The sequence below is a fragment of the Hirundo rustica genome, chromosome 12 (genome assembly GCF_015227805.2).
Source record: "Hirundo rustica isolate bHirRus1 chromosome 12, bHirRus1.pri.v3, whole genome shotgun sequence".
Taxonomy (NCBI): Eukaryota; Metazoa; Chordata; class Aves; order Passeriformes; family Hirundinidae; genus Hirundo; species Hirundo rustica.
Window position 1 is genome coordinate 12,584,176 of NC_053461.1, and position 22,223 is coordinate 12,606,398.

General features: G+C 43.2%; 1 protein-coding gene across 5 annotated transcripts in view; it reads right to left on the minus strand.

Annotated features, from left to right (window-relative positions):
• FHIT (fragile histidine triad diadenosine triphosphatase) overlaps positions 1-22,223 on the minus strand; it is a 605,820-nt gene that overhangs the window by 83,216 nt on the left and 500,381 nt on the right. For all 5 annotated transcript variants that reach the window (XM_040076810.2, XM_058422315.1, XM_040076809.2 and 2 more), the window contains one exon: positions 5,861-5,929. In XM_040076810.2, the coding sequence (XP_039932744.1) occupies positions 5,861-5,929 (69 nt within the window). The remainder of the gene's footprint in view (positions 1-5,860; positions 5,930-22,223) is intronic.

Sequence of the window (22,223 nt, forward strand, 5' to 3'; positions counted from 1 at the left end):
GTATCACAATGAATGAAATGGCTCTTTATCAGATCAGATTATGACATCCTTCTTAAAGTAAGTGCAGCAACACAGACAGCGTAGAGGAAGGTCTCAGAGACTCCAGGTATCAAATTAAGAAATACCTCACAGTGTCAAAAAGGATAGAAAATACCACAAACAGTAGGGGAGATAAATGTGACCATAGGACATCTCCCAGTACTGCTACCGGGCATTACTGAAAAATTTGTCAGCTTTGCCTCATGTTGGATGGAATAAGCTTGCAGGGCATGCCAGCATTATCCAGGGGGTCTCCAATTCTAATCAGACAAATTATTATGGTCCAGAAAATAAATTATCCTATATAAAACAAAAAGGAAATTCAGTTGATGGGAAAACCCATTGTTTCAGGTTAACTAAAAATAATATATTTTTCTATCCATCTAGGACATCAAAACCATAATTTTTGGCACAGTTCTAGGTTCTACTGCAATACTCTCAGCTGGAAATATTCACACATAGTTCATCTGCCCTGCCCTGCTGGAGTCTAAAATATCAAAAGACTCAGGAAGCAACTGGGAAAGGCTCATACTCCTTGGCTAGGAGAACCTCTTCTGATGCTTGCAGTCAGAAAAAGCAACATTGGCAAGACCAGGGTAAAATCTGAAGCCTACTGGGAAGAATTTATTTGCCGCTGCATCGGGGGATTGGGAAAAAAACTTGTACCTGGGAAAACCAGAGCTTTAAAAAACATCCCACAAAACTACTTAGGTTCTGTGCTGCTCCTGTCCTTTTCTATGGGTTTAACCATTCAGGGTGCAGAGAGAGCACGGTCTGGCCCCAAGGGAGCTCAGATGCAGCAGACTGATCTCCCAGAAGGCTACAATATGTTCTCAGAAGGTACAATATCATTCCGAGGCCAGGGAACAGCCTATTAGCTCTGCACGCCATTAATTTTCATGAATAGTTCAGTCTGATGCTCGCAGGAGCTGTTGGGCATCTTTCCATTTTGTCTCGTAGGACCTGGATGAGGGCTTATTTATCTTTTTACTTCATATCTTACCTTTAAGCCTAAGCAGTTCAGTGCAGCTGTGCAGTTTCCAGCCCTCTGCCAGGCTCAGTGCCCAGCAGCAGGCAGGACGCTGTCTGCAGGTCGGAGTGATGGCATGTCACAGTCAAAGCCATTCAGGGAGAATTAAACTTCGGGCTTGTTTGACTAAACTTCTGAATGCACCACAGTTCCCCTGTTTTGCCAGCCTGAAGAAACAGCCCAGCAGGTTCTTGACTCATATGCCAAAATGCCTCCTTCATCCTCCCTAGAACTGGAAATGATTACTAATAGGTATTCTTGCTGAAATGATTTAACATAACGTGCTGAATGAGATCACTAAGTCAAAGTACCTTTTCCTAAGTGACTCTCTCGCTGCTTGCCTGAATGCCAGAGGGGAAGGAGGATAGCATGAAGCAAATTCTTTTGCTGGCTTTTTACAAAATCTCATAAATTACTGAAGAACTCGCAGTAGGAAGTTTCACTCAGGTTCATTACAAGAGATCCATGATGCAGGTCTGGCAGGCAGAGAAGGATAGGGACACAGGGGCTTGGATTAACTTCTCTGTCATGCTTTCCCCTTTTCTATTGCTCTCCAGGCTGGGAACTGCAGTCAGGCAGTGAAATGAGGTGGGCATGAGAGCAAGGCTGGTGAGGGGCTGGGCACTCTCTGCCCTGTGTGCACAGCCCTTTATGTGCATCGCTGTGGCAGCTGCATCTGTTACAGGAGGCTACAGGCAACAAGTGAAACAGAATCTGGGGAGGAACAGGGGTGGGCATCACAACACTCACCTCAGCATGCCAGGGATGCTCAGGGTTTCACTGAGAGGCCAGGCTGCCCTTACCCATCTGAATCTGTCAGCCTCAAAATTAACTTATTGAGGTCAGCACTCGTAACAGGAGTGAGGAGTTCTGATTGAGTCTTCCTTCCTGAGAAAGCCCCATCGTCTCTGGCCCAGTACTGCTATTACCTGCCAGCCTAAAGGATGATGAATGTTATTTATATTGCAATAATGGCTAACCACTCAGTGGAGACCAGGGACAGGCTGTGCTATGGACTTTTCAAATACCCGCTGAATGAGAGCTGCCCACAGATGCCTGGAAGTGCTGAGACTTTTCAGGATAATGTTCTTGAATGTCTTGGGCATGATGACCTCCAACAACTGCAATACTTGTGCTGAGTGCAACAACACAGGGGGCTGTTCTACAGCAGAAATGTTCATTCATACCAAATTCTTATCAGTCACTGTGACATGCCCTTATAAGCAAAGAACTCATCTACTTCAAAGCAAGTAACTACATGATAAGAGGCTTTTAAGTTCCTTGATTAATAAATGTGAACTATAATCTCTTTCAAATCAAACGGAAAACACAGAGGTATAAAGAGTTATTCTAACAGAAAGTTTTTCCTAATATTTAGCTGCTATTGTTCTGCAGTCCAAGAAATAAAGTGAATCAATGAATAAGAACTACTCAAGATGAAGATGAGAAAAGTAATCTAGCAGTAGTAAAAGATGAAGGGCCTGATCCTGTAAAAAACCCTGTAAGACCAATTTAACTTTGGCATGTGCAAACTTGCAGGATTAGGCTTCAAATAATTGCAGAGAAATGTAAGAACTGATAAACTATAGCTTTAGCTTTCCACTACAGTGAGCCCAGAGAGTGGATAGGTAACACTTCCCAAGAAATACCCTTCCAAGAAATAGCAAAGATGCAAAGGATGCAGAGGAAATACATCTAAAACATTAAATGCAGATTTTTTTTATTATTATTAGTGATTCTCTTTGTATCTTGAAAAAATCACACAGTGACTTCTTTCATGTGCACTGAGGTAAAAAAATTCTAAAATATTAAGTGACACATTCTACCAAGGAGTGCCTTAGAGACGGTGCTGTGAAATAAGTGTTAGCCCCTTTTATTCCTTCTACAATTAATTTTCCACTACTACAGTTCTAAAAATACATCCAGAAATCAGCAGACATTCGTGTCCATCATATACCTGATTAAAATACAAGTGCTAAGAAACACCTTTCCTTTAATTATGTTCTATACACCTAAAAGCTGCTTTAGACAGGGCTCTGTCAGAGCTTCATAGCCAAAAGCCTGAAGATCTCAGAGCCCAGCAAACAGACTAAGCAGAGAACAACCTGATATGCTTTCTTCTGCCTTTTCCATCAGATGAGTGGTCACTCCAAAACTGAATGGGACAAATTAAGCACACAGTGGGAGACTGCAAGTACTTTCTGGCTGTCTCAACTCTGCAAGTCTCCTAAGAGGACTGATGTCTCAGCATCTGGGCATTCCTTTCACTGTCAGACACTAAGAGCACTGGGATTTATCAGCAATCTGCTGATCGTATACAGATGACAACTGCAGAGCTTGGAGAGCTCAAAGGCATTTACAGATAGAAAGGAGTTTGCAAAAGACATGTTGAGCCAGAGCTGAGACCTGGAGCCTGTGAAAATTGCTCCCAACTGCTGTTAAACTTTTTGTTAAACTAGGCACTGCAATATGCACAATTTATCCTAGCTGTGTTTACAATTGCACAGACTGTTTGAGGGAGGCTGATCAGCCTCCATGTCACATTTTACAAGGAAAAGGACATTGGTATGATTTTGGAAGGTGGTCTTTGCTGCCTAAGCTACAACTCCATCTATCACTCAAATAGACGGAAATGAAGGGTCATTTGCAAACAGGTTTTAGATTTTTAAAGCACAAATTTCATGAAAAATAAATTTAAAGCTCTCCCCAGCACCCACATCTCACCTAATGGTACTTTATCCCTCATCGATTTCCAGCCTGTTGCCCCACCATGATCTACATATCTTCCTAAATCTTTTGAAGTATCTTCTTGTCAAAAGGATATGACTTGCTGACATCACACAGAGATGCATTATATCAAAACATTTTTGCTGTACTGACATAAGCTCCAAATTATTTCCAAAGTCAGCTTTATTTTCAATAATTTGTCCCTTTTTCATTTTTCAAAATAGCTTTATTCACTTATGATAGCAAATAGCTTAAGTCCCTCCATCCTCAATCCAGATAGTGACAGAACTCGGCACCAAACTTTTTATAGCAGCGAATGTGTTTTTGTTTCCCTGGCATCCTAAAAAAAATTAAATCTTTCTTCAGCTACAGTCTGTACAAAAGTGTGTTAGCTCTGTGGTGTTCAAGAATAGCTAGTTAGGCTCTGAGGCTATACATTCTTCTGCTAAAAGATACATTATCACCTCTCTGTCTAAATATTTATGCTTCCTGTTTGCTAAAAGCAACACCTACAATTGCTGTAATTGGAAATGATAAAATAAAAAAGAAATTCTTCCCCAATTAGCCACCCTTTTGCATGTAACAACACTATATAGTCTAGTTCATTAGAGTTTTGCCTGTTCCTTTTTAGCTATAACAAGGGAGAAGTAATTGTGTTAAAAAAGAAGCAAATGGAATTTTAAATATGACAGAAATGGAAAGAGATTTGATGGGTTGATGCAGCATCTGAAACCCCTCAACACATATGAAAAGGAGATCACAGAACCATACAATCATTTAGGTGGAAAACACCTGTAAGATCACTGAATCCATCTATTAACCCAGCATGGCCAAGCCCATCACTATCACACATCCCTGAGAGCCCCATCTACACATCTTTTAAATACTCCAGGGATGGTGACTTCACCACTTCCCTGAACAGCCTTTTCCTTTTCCAGTGCCTGACAACTCTTTTGATGTTAACTTTATTCTCATTCAACTGCTTTTAACCACCACACCAGCAAAGATTGTCATCATTTGTTTCCATTGGATCTCCTTGCTCAAGTCTCATTAAGGTTTTACTCTTATTAGTGGGGTTTTCAGCACTACACTTCATATAACTTGTCAGTAATATGCTTTCTTCTCCATTTTTGCATATTTAAGTAATTGAAAAATTTTAAAACACACCACCTTTTTTTTTTTTTTGTGAGTGGGACTTGCCATCATGTAGATATCACAAAGGAAAAATACAAAAGCAGAAAATGTCAGGATGTCTCTTTCAAGCAGTTGGTATTGCAGTAGCACTGAACAAGTTTATATTAATTACTTTCAGAAAGAGAAGGAGATGTCATATTTCAGATAGCGGATCCTACCAAACCCACGAAGAACAAGCCATAAATTTAACAATAGTGAGATTTTTTCACAGAACCATTGTGACAGCTGTCAAACTGGGGAAAACTTTTTGTTAATGCCAGTACAATTGCTCATTTAAACAAAAGCCAGTGATTCAGTCACACTGGAACAGCTCATGAGCCGAGCTCGGCTGCACAGTCTGCACACATGCAGATATTCCATCTGTATTCAGAGTTGCTCTTTAATATCCATCTTTGGGGGTACAATGTGATTTGTCCAGAGCTGAGCAGAGCCCTACAAAAATCAGGCCAGAAGGCAATTTGTGATTGAGTTGTAACAAGCTGCCTGTGCTTTCTCTGGTTGGAAGGGGAAGGTTTGGCACCCCAGACGAGCAGCCAGCATAGGACACCCTCCCTGCGTGCCAGGCTGACCATGTGGTCTCCCATTTTCCCTGTGCCCTCAAAAAAAAAAAAAAAAGAGAACACAACTATTTGTAGAGATGCACCCTGTGTGCAGTGACAGACAAAAGTACCAAAGGTGTCGACTGTATCTTCCCTCAGAGAGGGAGCTCACAAGGAGATCCCAGCATAGATCTCAGTCCTCTCACAGGATCTTTGCCAGCAATAAAAATGTAGAGATCCCATCCCTCCACCCATGGGAGGGCCTGGACGATTAAGGCAATTTACTAACAGCAAAACCAACTCTGAAGAAGAAATGGAGTATAACTCTTACCTCCTCGTAGACGTCATCATTCCTGCTGAAGTCTCCAGCCCTCCTTGGCAGCACATGGACATGAACATGCTGAAAACGTGAAACAAAATAATGGTGATCATCAAGTTCATGACTTTCTTTTCTGAACTGTCAGCATTATTCTCAACACACACAAGTAACCATGCACAGGCTCCCACAGCATTATTTTCAGAGGAAAATACATTAGCCTGCTCCATAACTGTATCTCAACTCTTTGGAGAATATAAAAGATGAAAAACATGAGAGAGCAGCCCTGGTGTATTATATGAGCTTCAGAGTGAAATGCCTGGAAGTTTAGGGGCTCTGTGGAATTATTCATAGTTGTCAGTCAGAGACATATTTAGGCACAGCTTTGAAATAACAATGTCCCTTGGAGCTGAGTGTTGTGTCTTTGCAATAGATGGGAAGAGGAAGGTGCTGGAGATGTGATGAAGTGCAGATCTCGTGTGGGCAGCCTGGGCTCAGGGCCCCTGTCTGGGGACAGAGGAGCTGCTGCCACACCACAGATGGCATGTGGGCAGCAAGGTTGACAGAAGAATGCCTCTCACAAGGTTAAAAGGACTTTAAACCTTTCCTCCCTGGAGGCTGTAGCCCAAATACAACAAACTGAAGGCTGCGGGGGCTCAGGCTGGGGACACACCTGCAGGGACAGAGTGCCAGGTGAGGCACAAAACCTGCGAGGCACAAGGACTATGAGCCCAGTCTGGCAGAGCCCGAAGTGTGTCCCTCTCCTGGCACGGGTCCATTGCCCATGGGGAAGCAGAGCTGAGGACTGAGCTGCACAGGCAGCTTTGAGTTGCCCAGCTTGGGGAGGAGGTGAATGGTGATGTGTTTTCACCAAAAGTGCATATGTGATCTGGGGAAAACAAACAAAACTATGGGCAAGAACACAAATATACGACTTGGCACCTTAATGTTGTATTACTATTAGCTTTTTTATTTTTCCCCTGACACTTTCTTTGTACCATAAAGGAAGGGTAATGCAAGAGCCTCAAGACCCAAACTCTACTGGGAAAAACACTTTTCCACAGTAATTCAGCAACTAACAGCATTGCAAAGCATTCTTTTCTCTTTTCCCCTTTGTCTTTCACTCTTGAGTAAAGAAAAACAACAACTGAAAATAATTCTTCAGGGAAAAAATTCCCAACACCTCAGTGAGGAGAGGCAGCAAATAATCTAAGTGATAGATCACATTTATGCATCTTCAGATCTTTTTAGATAGTGCATAAATCCTTAAAAAAAAAAAAACCAAAAAAACCCCCCTGTATCAGAAACAGCACCAAATGCTTTGCATAGAATTTAGACAGCTTGCACTTGATTCAATTTGATGAGGTAGAAATCAGCTGAAACTCCTTCACCTCAACAAAACATTCTCAAAATATGGCTTAAGTCTGTAATGAAATATGAAATCAAAGAAGGCTTTCTTAGGCTATTTGTAAGAAAATTCAAACACACCTATATTGTGTTAGCTTCTATCCATAATAACATTTGCTCAGTGAATAAAATGAAAACACAGGGATGTTTCAGTTAATGAAATATTCCGAATACCACACTATTTTTTTTCCCTCAGCTTTACCCTAGAGAAACCAAATATGTGATTTCTTATCATTATCCACAGCTTTCAACATATTCAGAGTAGGGACGAGGGTGAATCTTGCGGGTCAGAAACTGTGTTTTTGAGTAATATATCAGTGATAGTGTTCTGATAGTGTATTATACTAATATATCATAAGAGCGAAAGTGCTCCTGTGATGTATTAGTGCAATGTATCATCTGAACATCACTGCTCGTATGATGTATTGCTCAAAATCACAAAGCAACTTTAAAGACGGTCTTCAGTAGCCCTAGGCCTGAAATTTCGCTTTTGGACAGACTTCCAAGAAAAATAAAAGTGTAGATTAAAGTTTGCAGGGATACTGTAAAATTCTACTGAGGTCTCACACCTGTTGTTCTCATTAGATTTTAAATTTATTCATAAGAATAGAGTCAGTTCATCTGCCAGTCAGTTTCCTTCTCTTCTGCTACAAGGAATGATAGCTCTGCTGCAAGTATCAATTTGCAGGGATTTCTCTTGATGATATATATAAAATCTAATATCAGCTATCAACAACTGTATTCCCCAGAAGTTTAGGCACCTTTAAGTGCAATTTTTATCTCTGGTGCAGAATGCTCCAGGACGCATGCAGGAGAGGATCTGTATACCCGTGACAGACAATTTGGAATATCAGAAAACATGCAGGGATGTAGTCCAAAGCACAGTGCAGAGATGCTGCACTGCAGATGCACAGACCAGCACAGCAGGTAATGAATGAGCCTAACGTGATCTTCTACCCAAAATGGACTCTTATGATCAGTGTTAAAAATAAAAAAAGAAGAAAAAGTGTTTATGACAGCATATGGGCCACTTGGCATCAGTGGGGACGTTCTCAGGGGTCAGTCACCTTTACTACAAACATTATGTTCTCACACACTGCCAGGCTGCATAGCAAAATCAATCAACTGTATCACAAAACAAATGAATGTTCCCAAGGTTTGAGGTAACAACAATCAATTTAAAAGAGAGTAATTTTTTCCAGTCATCTGGGGGTTTTTTTGTTTGTTTGTTTGTTTTTTAATTCTGTGTATGGAAAAGAAATAAGCATCTGGATTCTCCCCACTGTTTGTATAACAGAAGCAAAGAGGATCAGCAATGGTGCCTCACATATTTCCCTTCTCTTCGGTTTTACCAAGAAATACAAGCAGCACAGAGCCGTGGCTACCATGAACTCAGAAACACTGAACAGAGAGATTTCACCTCCTCTAATCTGCCTTTCAGCTTCTGGCTTTCTGAACTCGGAGTGCCTGATACTTTGATTCATTAGGAGATCTTTAATTGATCATTTTTACTCCTTAGTACTACTTGTTACTGCTAAAGCCTCAATGCACCAAGGCACTTAAGCACCAGCTCAATTTCCAACCTGTGAATTGGTTCAGTGGGAATATTCACATCCCGGATGTTTTGTTTATGTCTCAGTGTTTTGCATCCACTGCTGGCTACGGGGAGGTCTCCCTAAATGGTAGTTAGCAAAAATAACTTCAAGGTGCCCACACATTAAAGTTGTTTCCTTTCATTTGTATTCCAAGCAAAACAAAAACCCACACATCCAAAAAAACCATTTGCAATTGACTGAAATATGTCAGATGCAAACAAAACACTGGGATGGTTTTTTGTTTTGTTTTTTTTTTTTCCAACCAAACAAACAGATTTAAGCAAATCTTCCATCAAAACACTGCTTGAACAGAAAACATCTAAATATTGACCAAAATTGTCAAAATAAAGCATTTCAAATTTTTTTCCCCAGTTATTTTGGGGATCCTCATGCCTGCCATGGGTGGCAGACAGCCCCATCACATTCCAGCAGGCTGTATTCAACCACTGTTGATGGTATTTCATTTTTTTCCTAAAAAATTGCTTTCCCCTCATTTTGCATTGTTTTGATTAATAAGCAAAGAAGGCAAGACACAACAGCCAAGACATTTACATTAATGGACCAATCAATATCACCCACATCAGGCTAGAAAATTGCAGGCACACGCTTGCATTGCTTAGCTCCATTCCCTGCTCGTTAGGCACTGATGGAGAAAGCAGGACACTGACACACCGAGTGTGACAACAGTGACAGTGTGAGGATGCAGCAGAAGTCCCCAGGTGGGGAGCGCTTGTGAGTTAAAGATGCCTGAGCCCCTCACATTACTTCTGATACTGGGGGCAAGATTTCCAGGCAGGGATATCTAGAACAGCACTAGCTGGAAGGAGGCTGTGGGAGCTGGATTTTATAGGATCTTCAAAATTAAAATTATTAGACTGACATTTTTCTACGGTAGGGACAGCAGCTCTCTCTGCTTCCACTGTAAATAACATCTGAGTTTGAGAAACTCCTAATGGTGAGAATTATCAAGTGATGCAAAATCACTCGTAAGTGAAGTTTTTGCAAGACCTTTATACCCAGAATGACAAGAGCATTAGAAAATGTACTGCAAGGGAAAAATCTGTAGTGCCACAGGGAACTAATGAGCCAGAGCCTGGGCGTGATGCCTCTGGCCTCCCAGAGCCGCAAGAGGATGCTCTGAAGAGCTCCATGGCATTCCAGTCAGGACTGTGGGAGCACAGGGCTGCTCACGGGCACTCCGGAGCACGCTCATCCCACACTGCCAAAATCTGGCCGCGCCACAGGCATTTGTGGGATTACATGACTAAAGTTGCTCCCCAATGAACCAGGGCTGCAAAATGCCCAGAAAGTCTCAGCCAAATGGCCTGGAGCATGTGTTGTTGGAGAAACAAGCATTCAGGACAGGTGAGCCTTACTTCAGCACTCAAGGCCATGCAGAAAGCAATGTTCCTGCTTGTGGCTGTTTTTATATAGTGAATTATGGTCAAATAACCAACGTGTCACCACTGCAGTGGATTTAAAATGAAAATACTAGACAAAAATAGACACTGAAAGAGATTTCCCAAGTAGACCAGAATAGCGAAGAGCAGATGACCCTGCCACACACCACTGGGGAGGACATGGGTGTTGCCTGCAATAATTCATGGACATTATGTTGGGTTCACACAGCTGCTGTGCTGGTTAGCAGAGCAACAAAGCTCAGCTTCCAGCTGAAAGGGGGATAATAGTCTGTACATGCGCTGCTCAGCACCCAGCGTCTATTAGCAATAAAGGTTCTTACAGCATAAATACATAAAAGCTGGGAAAGGGTCAGGCAACCCTGAGGAGGGGGCAGCTGCCAAAACATTGGCTGTTCCCCCTACATTTGCAAAAGCAGAACATGGCTGAGCCGTGCCTTCAGGCAGCAAAACCAGATGCCTTTCAGCAGCTCAATCCTTTCCCTTGTTACTTTTCATTCTTTCTGCAGTCAAAGCTTGGCAGTTGTGGGCATTCACGGTCTCATGGTGCAGCAGGACAGGAAAAGCCATGATCTGCGGTGGTTGTGGCCAGGCAGGAGGAACAGCGGAAAGGGAATCAGCAGCTCCAGGCAGCAAGACCAGCTGGCCATGAGGCACCCAACAGCCAGTTCACTGGGAAAAGGGATGGTGGTTTTCAGGCAAGACCTCGCTTGCTGCAATGGGCCCTGTCCATTACAGAGACAGGGGCCTCCTATGGGAGGCTGTGATAATTCTTCTTCTAAACTACCAGATTAACTGTGGAAATTCCAAACTAATAACCATTCTCCAAGTAAGACTGTTAGTGGGCAATAAAGAAAATCAACCATAATACAGAGATAGCCACATGAAAAATAGGGCAATTTTGTCCTCTCTGTAAACTGGGCTTCCATGTTTGCTATTCTGTTTGCTATTCTTGATTAACTGCTCAATTGTCCCTGTTGCAAAGTCACTCCATGGAAAGCCCTGCCTATATATCCACAGCTCATTAGCAGAAAGCACTCCCTCTGCTGCCCTGAAAATCCAGCCACAGGCACACCTGGGCCAACTGCTCCCTCTAGGCACTGAAAGCACATTTCCAGGACCCTTGACCTGCAAATCCAGGCAAAGACATCTTCCTGGGAAAACAGTTTCTATTCAGTGAGTATTTATGAGTTCTTGATGTTTTTCCAAGTCCTGAACTGGTTTGAGATGGAGAAACAAATTTAATTTTTTTTTTTTTAAATGTCCTATCCAATGTTAGGAAAAGAGCTTTGGACAATTAAAACACTCAATTTTCACAGCCTTCAAAATTATTGCCAGCATTAGTACTGGTCCCTCCCTCCCCCCCCCCCATTTCAGGAGTTATAAATTAGTCAAAGACAGATCACTTTAAAGGAGCTAATTTTTATAAAATAATAAAACATGACAGGAAACTGCTCGAAACCATTCCTTTCCTGCAAAGCTGCCCCATTTCTAGGAATCAGCACTTTCTTTTCCACCTTTACTAAAGCCTTGTGCACGAGGCTGCACAGATGCAGGCCCTTGGCGTCTCCTCCCCAGCTGGCAGCTCTGCCGGGCTGGGGGTGAGGATTGCTCCAAACCCGGGGAAGGCTGCATGGTCTGACACACTCTTGTAGCACCTTTGGCCCCGGTTGATTCAAACACGAAGCTGAGGTCTGCTTTTCCGCTATCGTGAGGAGCATGAGGACGTGACACAGATGGAAAGGAGTGGCACAGACTGCCAGCTCGAGAGCAGGATGTGCAGGGGAACAGATTGGTGTTTGCAAGGGAAGGACAGGGAAATCCACATCTGTCTCAGACAGCCCAGGGCAGCAGCAGAGGAAACAGCAGAGACAGATGTGAGGATGTACTAGGAGAGCCACTGGAAAACCGGGAGGGTTGAAGCTATTGATAGAATGAAGGCAGTGGTCAAAATCTTGTGAATCAAAAATGTTGTGCAGAAAGAGACTACAAAGAAAGAAAACAAGAAACTGGAACAAGTCTTGGGAGAGAAGGTCATACAGGCTGTCCAAGCTGGAGTGTGAGGGCCCTTTGACACTTGTGTAAATCTGCATCACACTGTGCTGTACATACGCCCTTAGGAGGGAAAATAAAGCTTTGCAATGATCCCTACCAACACTTCGGCCATGGGTTTGCCTCTGGGAGAGTAAGTATCAAGCTACTTGCTCAGCACAGAAAACACATACTCTGGAAAGCAACAAAATGAAGAGAATTTGCAAATGTATCAGAAGCTGACCAAGTGGGGGACTTACAGCAGAGTACATCTTTAAACACAAAAATGTGCAGATTCAGCATTCTCAATAAATAATGCATATGTCAACTGCTATGAAGTTTAAAGAAATGAGCTGTGGGTGAGCCAGAAAAGGGATGTAGACCTCATGAAAGCAAGCACAGAAATATTTTTTAACCCATTTGATGTCTGTAGTTATAACTTCCATGGCTGAAGGCAACTTTAGCATTTGCAAGAGAAGTGCCAGCCCCTCCCCTTCAGCCCCAAACCCGAGAAAACTGGCACAATAATGAGGGTAATAAGCCTGTTTGCTAGAAGTGGTGATCTGAACAGACATGTCTCCAACATCTCATAAGAGATCCTCTGAAAGGCAGCAAATTAATGAACTAATTGGAAAGAAAGGTTGGTTGATTCTTTGAACGTGTATTTCCTGACCTCTAAGCCGGTCTGCAAGTCTAGGAATGAGGGTCCATGCAGGGTGGTTGGAAGGTCAGGCCAAGGACCATCAGCTGCCATTATTCATTGTCCATCCCCTCTACAGCATTCACAGGGAAGGATGGGCAGACCCGCAAGAGGAGGGACCCGCAGAGGACCCTCTGCAGAACAACCCAAAACCCTGGCAGTTCCCAGGCCTTTTTACAGATGGGAATGGCCACTGAAGGTGCCTCTGAAGTTACTTTGGAAGGTGGTACATGCTCAGGGATGGCTGGAGAGCACCTGCCTTGAGGCCCGGTGCCTTTGCCTCCCATCAGGGTCACTTTGCCCAGGTATTTTTGTGCAAATTTGGTGTTGCTGAGATGCAAATGAAAGCACAACTGCATTTCTCCTCACCTCTGATCTTTAGTTAAGTCTTGATAAATGCATATTGTTTGAACACTTGTGATATGTATAATTAGGGTTCTTTAATTTATGTTTCAATAAAACCTTCTATAGTAAACATTTACTGTTCCGTGAATAAACATTTAAATGAAGCTCCTAATGGGGGTTACATGTTTCGAAGCAGTTCGTGGCTTTGCTGAAGTCTCTGCCTATATTTAATGAGAGTCATTTCCATAATCTGTGCATTATTGCTTAAGCCTCCCTTTAGGAATATTTTACAAAGTAAAATTGTGTGAAATATTATCAGCCAAAGGAGAAAATGCTAAGAGGATTATCAAATTGTCCTGTTAAAGGGACAGCACAAACTTTCATTTCCCCCCTGAGATGCCAACACCGTAATTATATAAAATGTGCTTACTAATCACCACACCGGTGTGTTTTCACTGGGTTTTTCCCTCAGACACCCAGGCTAAATTAAAAGGATAGGTGACCCCTGAAAGGTCTGATACGAAGGGCAATATAAAGCTAATTTATTTTCTGATGTTAATAAGAGGAAGGACCAAATCCCCCAGGCAAATCTTGCAGATGTCAAGGAACATCCGGCTCTGTCAGAGGGGCTGAGTTCTGCACAGAGCTGTGCACAGCTCCTCCCACGATGGGCCCTGCAGCCCCACAATTAACACCCAGGGTCTCATCCTCATTTTGCTCAAACTTCCACCCATTCTCTCAGTGACTGCAGTAATGGCAGGACTCAGTCTCCCACATGAGATATAAAGCACACTAGGTCAAGGGAAAGATGATTGTTGGAATACAGAGGGTTTTCAATTCTCTGGAGCCTCTGCAAGACTACAAACACCTGCAAGATATTTCTTCCATATGTCTGAGTACATTTGAGGAGAGCATAAAACTGAAATATATCTTTGCTCTAGCAGGGAATAAGAGCATTAAACAGCAACAGCCCACTCCCCCTTTAATGCAGGGAGTATGGGAGAAGAAGAGAAGATAAATCAGGAATGTATGTGACAGGGGGAAGACAAGCCTTACACCAGTTATTCTGAGAGGGAAATCATTATTTCTAATTTCTGTGGCTATTTTGTGGTCCTTTTAGACAACTGCTGCAATCTCTTCTAGGATGATGACAAGGTTCCTGCAGAATGAAAATACTGTCTCTGTCTCCTCTTTCATTATTTAAAGATGTGTATTGGGTTTTGGTAGCAGGGGGCTAGAGGGGTGGCTTCTGTGAGAAGCTGCCAGAAGCTTCCCCCATGTCCAGTGGAGCCAGCTCCTGCAGCTCCAGGATGGATCTACCACTGTCTAAGGCTGAGCCCATCAACAACAGGGGTGGGGGCACTGGGAAAACAGATTTAAGGAGCAGGGAAAAGCCCTGTGCAAAAGCAACTATAACCAGAGAGAGAAGTGAGATGTGAGAGAAACAGACCTGCAGACACCAAGGTCAGAGCAGGAGGGGCAGGAGCTGCTCCAGGCAGAGCAGGAGCAGGAGCTACTGCAGCCCCTGGTGCAAAACACGATGAGGGAGCTGTGCCCTGCAGCCCATGGAGGATCACCGTGGGACAGGGCATGCCCAAAGAAGGCTGAGACCTCATGGGAAGCCCATGCTGGAGCAGGTTTACTGGTCTCCTGTGGGAGGGAATCCCACACTGGAGCAGGGGAGCAGCATGGAGTCCTGCCCCTGTGGGGAAGGAGCAGCAGAGACAAGTAGGATGAATTTACCACAGCCCCCCTTCCCCATCCTCCTGTGCCACTGGAAAGGAGGAAGGAGGGAAAATCAGGAGTGCAGTCATGCCCGAAAAGAAGGGAGGGGTAAAGGGAAGGTGGTTTTAAGATTTGGTTTTATTTTTCATTACCCTACTCTGATTTGATTGGTAATAAATTAAATTAATTTCCCCAAGTCAGGTCTGTTTTGCCGATGACACTAAATGGTGATTGATCTCTCCCCATCTTTTTCTCTATCCATGAGCCCTTTGATGCATTTTCTCTCCCCTGTCCAGTTGAGGAAGGGGATTGGTAGAGAGACTTTGGTGAGTACCAGGTGCCCAGCACAAGATGGAAGAGAGGTGCTACTGCACTGAGAAAGAAATGGTTTCTGATGATGGCAATGTGACCAAGCTCATAAGTTTCTGTGGAGGATGAAATGCATCCAAGCCGCTCTGCTTCTCATCACAGAATCCATCAGTGCTAAAGGAGATTTCCAAGGCTCTGTGTCAGTACTTTATACCCTTAAGAATACATTTCCCAGGAACTAGCAAATATCTCAGTGCATACCTGTAGCACTCACTAGACTGTGTTTAGTTCTTTGTAATATTAAAATTATATATAGCAGCTATGGGTTCCAAAACATGGGCTGTTTCCCTGTTTTATTGCCGAATATGCACATTCATCACTAAGGTTTAGCTGCTTCAGTTAAACCTTTTAAATGTAAATTATTTTCTGTTATAAAAAGCTGATTGTGGGAGTTTTAGTATTTCAAAGATGGTAATTTATGTGACTGGAACAAAATAAAACATTCAACAGAAACAGAATTTTACTTGATCAGAAACACTTTCATGTTTCAGTATAGTTTTCTTTTCATATTTTTCTCCTGCAGCAGTGGCCTCTGTCTTTCAATTAGCTTGAAACAAGATCTTACATAAAACCACAATTCGATGCTATTTGCATATGCGTAATTTCACAACTTCTTTGCCTCTCATTTAAAGTGTTTTTAAGGTATCATGAACCAATGCCTGAAATTCCTTGTGTAACCACTCAGGTATTCACCCCCTCTACAGTTCACAGAAGCCTCTGTGACAATGGGAAAGCAGTACCAGTCTCCAAAAACCCCTCAGCACTAAGTCTCCTCCCTTGTCACCTCAAACCATTTCAACGACATATCAGTGAGGGAGCTGAAAATGAAGAAAGCAGATTTTCAGCCTGTAGCATATGACTGCAGGTCAATCCCATTTTCCTTCGAATTATTTCCCTCACTCAGTGTTAATTTGTTTAATTAGTTGAATTTGGGATACAAAACAGCCTCCTTGAAAATCAGACTTCATAGGGCACCTACAACATCACCCAAGGGGACTGAAATCCCTACAACTCCTTGGTTCCAGCAGCTGTTGGATCAGGCTTTGCAGAACACAGACACCTTTGAAGAGTCTGACAAAAGCCTATACACTCCAATAACTTCTCCCAGGATACCAGTGCAAAAGTACTGTCATTTTTGACTTCCCAAATAAATATGATTTTTTCTCACCATCTTTCATAATATCCAGCCCTGCTTCAGTTTTTCTGCTCAAGCCAGTGGGAACACATCTATTAACTTCAGCTGAAGTCCTTCCTGGTTTGACTAAATCTGGCAAACAGATGTGCTAATAATGGCAAAGGATTTATAATAGTACATCCACAAACTTCACCAATGGAGTGCATTGCCTTTATTCACTGTGTAATATTTTCAAGTTAGGTTAGAAAATGTACCAATATCTCTCTTTCAAACAAACATTTTATTAACTTCTTAAAGTACTTTTGTAAGCCCTTGTGAGCCAGGCAACACTTGCACAGCTCCCACCTAAGTGTGGTGAATGGCTGCAAGGCCAACACTGATAAACACACAGAAATGCATCTTCCATTGACCACTTGCTAAAACAAGAACTCCATCATTTCAACTTACCAATTTAATTACAGAAATGTATTATTGATTCAATCTTTCTTCATATTCATGAGCTGGCTAGAGAGAAGAGCGAACTGCTCTGCTTAGTACACTTTCACCTTGATAAACATGAATTACCCTAATTGGGAAAGAAGTTATTTCAAAATTGTTTAAATCCACCGATTCCTTTCAACAGGGAACATTGGTGGATTTGTAATGCACACTGGCATTTGCCAGGAAGCCAGCTGAAACCACCAGACTTGCTGTCCTGGAGACCTTTCAACAGACACTTTGTCCAAATGGACTTTGACTGTGACGAGCAGGGCCATATGGGCAGAGGGGGAGCAGAGGTGAACAGCCTGTGATTACGTCCCTAAGTCGTTTAACCTTCAGAATTACAATTCCACACAGTCTGCCACCCAACAGGAGGCTGTACAAGCAGGTAAAAAGATAGATGTCTATTCTTAATGACTATTTAGGAGACTGCTGAGCTCTGGTCTGTGCCCATGTTGGTTCAGTTCATTAATGTAATTAACCAACAATCAATCTTTTTAAATTAGTTACACAAAAACAGCTACAGCCAGATCAGCTGGCATGAAAGTTAGGTCACGATCCATTTCTGCACGATTTAACATCCACGCTGGAACAGAAGACAGGGCATGGAAGCATCAGAAACTGGAGCCAAGTTCTGCTGAAGCCCTACAACTTAATTAAAGTGTGTAAAACTTGTGCATCTGCCCCGGTTTTATTTGCATAGCCTTCTGTGCTTGCAGCTTAACACCTTGATGATACACAAACTGCTCAGAAAACAAAAGGGAGGGAGGGAAAGGGGGAGGGAGGGAAGGAGGAAGGAAGGAATTGAAATAAATTTAAACAGTATTACTTTATGCAGGACTTGAAGCTGTACCTTAACAGCAGTCTCATGATTCACCAGTGGCTGTTCACAGAATAAAATGAAAACAGGAGGAGCTGCAGTCACTGTTATTGTCTGTTCCCTTTCCATGGACTAGGAAAAGACTAACAGAGCAACCTGGATTTTCACTGAACACAAAGGTTACCTGTGAAGGGTTACAGCACAGCTCCGCCACCAGCCTTGAATGCTGATCTGCTGCCCTGGGATCAGAGCTGCCAGAAGCTGGTAACTCGGGCTCACAACGCGACTCCTTTCCCTTTCCTCTGGGGCTGGGAAGGTATTTGCTTGGCCTAGGGCCGGGCAGCGAGCTCTCCAGGAGCGCTGGCCGGAGGCTGCTACGGTGACCGAACGCCGCCCGCACCGCGCTCCCAGCCCGGCTGGCGGGGTGAGGAGCCGACAGCAGCACTGCAGAGCTTGCCTCGGGCTGCAGAGCCTCACACGGGACAGCCGTGCCCTGCTGGCACCGGTCTGAGGGCTGGTCTCGGCAGATGCTGCTCAGGAGCCTCCGGACTGTGCCCGCAAGGCCGAGGGAGCTGCGGGCAGCGCCGGCCCCGCAGCCCCGGCAGGGCCACAGGAGGCTCCGCAGCATCTGCGAGCTCGGGGTGGGCGCACTCAGCCTGCTTTGACGCTAATAGACAATTTCTTTCCCAACCCTTTAAGCTGAACCTGAATTAAACTGCTTTCAATTTCCCCAAAAGGCCAAGTTTGCAACTTCACCGTATGTTTGTCCATTAAGAGAGCATCTGGCTTCTTTTAATCCCTTGCACGGACGGAGTTGATCCGATTGCTTCCTCCAGAGACGTGGCAACGCAGGCATTGCTGCTGAATGAGTGCCATGAAACGCGATCCTCCTCCTAAATGCACCATGGAACGGGCGGGCAAGAGGCTCCCTGCGATGCAGGAGAGCACAGCACCGCCTGGGCTGGGAGCCTGCAAATGGCTCATCCTCGGCTCCTTCCCTGTGCTTGGCCAGAACAGCTATTGAAGGTGTCAGGATCAGATCCACAGGCTCCCCTTGAGTGAAGTGTGAAACACTCGCCCGGTTTCCACCTGTGTGGAATCAGGCAACTCGGCTGGTGCAGCAGGAAAGGGCTGGGAATTGGGGCAGATGGGGAAGGATGCCTGCTCGAGTTTCATTATGAAAGCTGTGTGTAAATTAGCATGACTGGAGGGAAAAAAAAAAAGGCAATTCTAGGAGACCAAGGAGGAATATGCAACCTGTCACTTAACAGTCCCCACCCACTGCAGTGTTTCTGCCAAAAACCCACCAGAGCAGGTGCCTCCGGAAATGAAACTGAAGGAGACGTAAGTGAATTTAAAACTAATAACAGCAAGAAACTTTAATGAAACTCTCTCTGACTAGCTAGAGCTGCTTTTCTCATATAGGATTTTCTGGAGCTTTCATAACTCTGCAGTCAAAAACCATTCTCAAAAGTTGCAGGCAGTGTATTATCACTTTGTGCCTCTGTGAACACAAATGCACCTTTCCTGCAGCACATGTATAACAGTGAAATGTCAGGAGCCCGTCGTGGCAAACTCTTGATTCATTACCAGAGTGATCTCTATTTTTTTTTGGCACATATGCAATTCAGTGTCATTGTTCTAAGATATAAATGCTGCTAATTGTAATTGGGCTGCTTCTGTAGCTGGAGGACCAGGTTGCAGGAGCTGGAGGAGTGGAGATCTCACCCCAGTAAAGCTCCCAGTTTGCTCTGGATCTGCCTCACACACACGCTGAGCAGGCAGCCTGAGCTATCCATGGATTTTAGTATCAAACATTGCTGCCAGAGTCAAAAGCAAGCTGCAATGTACAAGGAATACAAAATAGGGACCTAGAGGGCAGGCAAAACTTTCATAAATTCAGTTCATCTACCAACATCGAAAGAATTAGTAATCAGAGAAAGAAAGCTACAGAAGTGTTAACATTAATTCTACTCTGCTACAAGCCACGTGGTTAACACCATGACACCTTACCATTTACTGAGGGAGAGCTATTTATTTATGTAACCTATAGCTCACATTTAAATAATTAGTCTGCCTGATAAATTTTAGAACTTGCAATCTGTGTGCCACGTTTGCATAAGCACAGCATATTTAATGCAGGTACGATTGTTTAACACCTCCAGCATCACATTAAAGAGTTTCATATAATTAGCAGAGTTGGGCACTCCAACTTTCAGGCCAGTTACACATTAAAAAAAAAAAGGTGTTAGTTGTACAGTGTGAAGCTGCTTCTCCAGAAATGTAGTCTGCACTCCTAACAAGGGATGTTCAGAGAGCAGTATGTGCTGCCTAGGAATAAGCAAATCAGGTCAGCTAAGGCTGGACTTGATCCAAAGCTCCCCTCAAACCTTCTGTTATCTCAGAGTCTGAAGCTCCCCAGATCAGTCTGCAGTCTTTGGTTTTCTTTCAGTTCACCAGGAGCAAAGGCCTGAATTTTAGAGGTGCCAACTACTTGCTCCTCTCCCCGGCATCAGAAGCTCAATGCTTCCCTACAGGCAGGTGCCAGAATACCACCTGCAGACAAGTATTTTTACATGAGGGCACATTTCTAGAAGGTGAAGGGTAATGCTCCTGGGGTGCTGTTCTGGATGCAGCAGTTCTGATTCTCTAATAAGCAGCAGCAGCAGGTACATAGGGATACTCCCAATGAGCTCTATTTACTCCTCAGCAGAACAGTCCCTGCTTCCAGGAGGTACATCAGGCATGAGCTTGGTTTTTGTTGCTATTATTTTGATATAGTCAAGTAAGCAAAACCCCAGTTGTGTGAATCATATCATGGCAGTCTCTTGGCATCTCAGCAGATTAAGAATGCAATAAATACAAAACCTCGTAGTACAGGTTGTAAACATAAAAATAAAACTGAATTTTAGCTTCAAATTTAAACAGTGGAGAAACCTGATGTGAAAGCCATGCTTACAGGGAGTGGATGCCATTGGTATTCCTACTACATCAGAATTTGCTAAACAACATGAACTAGCCTCTATTTTAGAAGTTAGAGTGTGCAAAGCGACAACTAGCAAGTAAAGTGATATTCTGAAAATCAAATCACAAATCAAGAACTTAGAAAGCTCACTTAAGAGCTTTCCTTTGGGCATCTCATTGGAAAATACAGCAAAAATAAGTCTGGGTGGGGTTTTTTTTTGCTTTTTAGGTAGCCATTGGTCTTAAGCCAGATCATCAAGCATCCAAATTTAAAGCCAAATTTCTAAACTCGCTCAGCAACAAGCAGCAACTGACACCAACACGTCTTGTCAAATTTCAAAGCACTTCAACATTCAGCACACTTCAAAGAAATTAGCCACCTGCATTATTGCCAATCAGTTCTGAAAACCCTGTTTCATCTGTGTTAAGCTCTCATGAAAACTTCTACCTATATGCTGGGGGTTTTTTTCCAAATGGTGTTTAGGCACTTCAGAAGCTATTCTTTGAATATTTTAGAGACACGTCAAGGCCCTTTTCACAGCGAATTATTTTCTGGTTCAATCTATCCAAAATTGTAAAGAAACTGGGATCAATCCCACTGTGTCTATTTATCAAAAATCTTCTCTCATCACAGGACCTTCATCTCAGAGAAGTAAAATGAAGACAAGCTTCAAGTTAAAAATAGCACTACACAGACTCCCCCGTTGGTAACTCAGCTGCTGGGAACATTTACCTCTGTATTGTGCTAAACTGAGTCAAGCAAATAAACCTCCTCTTGATGCTGCTGGAGAGAGGGAGCAAGACCAGTATATATTGAAAGAATCTTGGTAACTCTGGGAAAAGTTTTTCTTCTTGGGTGATAAGAATATATTTTCCAAGGAGAACTGCCACAAGCAACTCTTAGCAGGAGGTGGGGGAAAGCAGCACATGGTATATTCAGGGACATAAAATACTCTTATGTTGGCAGAAGGAGAGCACAAGAAGATGAAGACAGGGATGAATATGAATTCCATATTCTTAGGCATGAGAAAGGAAGAAGTCTATATTTGTAAGTCCAAAGAAAGAAGGTGCCTTTGGGGAAGCAGCACACAAAATATGGCCAGAGGAAAAAAGACCCTCTTTCTCCACAAAGAAAATTAAGTTACTGCACTGAATTAAGTTACACCAAAATCCTCATCCAGCAGGAATTTTAAGGGAATAGTTTTTTCCCCCAAATTTTAATGGGAAACAATTTAACAACTTGAAAATAACTTAAGGAAATTTCCTCACCCATTTCTATGAGGAAACAAACTCAGTTTTGTGCTTCTCCGGGGAAGGAACCAGATCCTTCCCCCTTCCACAGGAGGGAGAAACTGGGGAGATACAGGAAAGACAGGATGAACAAATCTC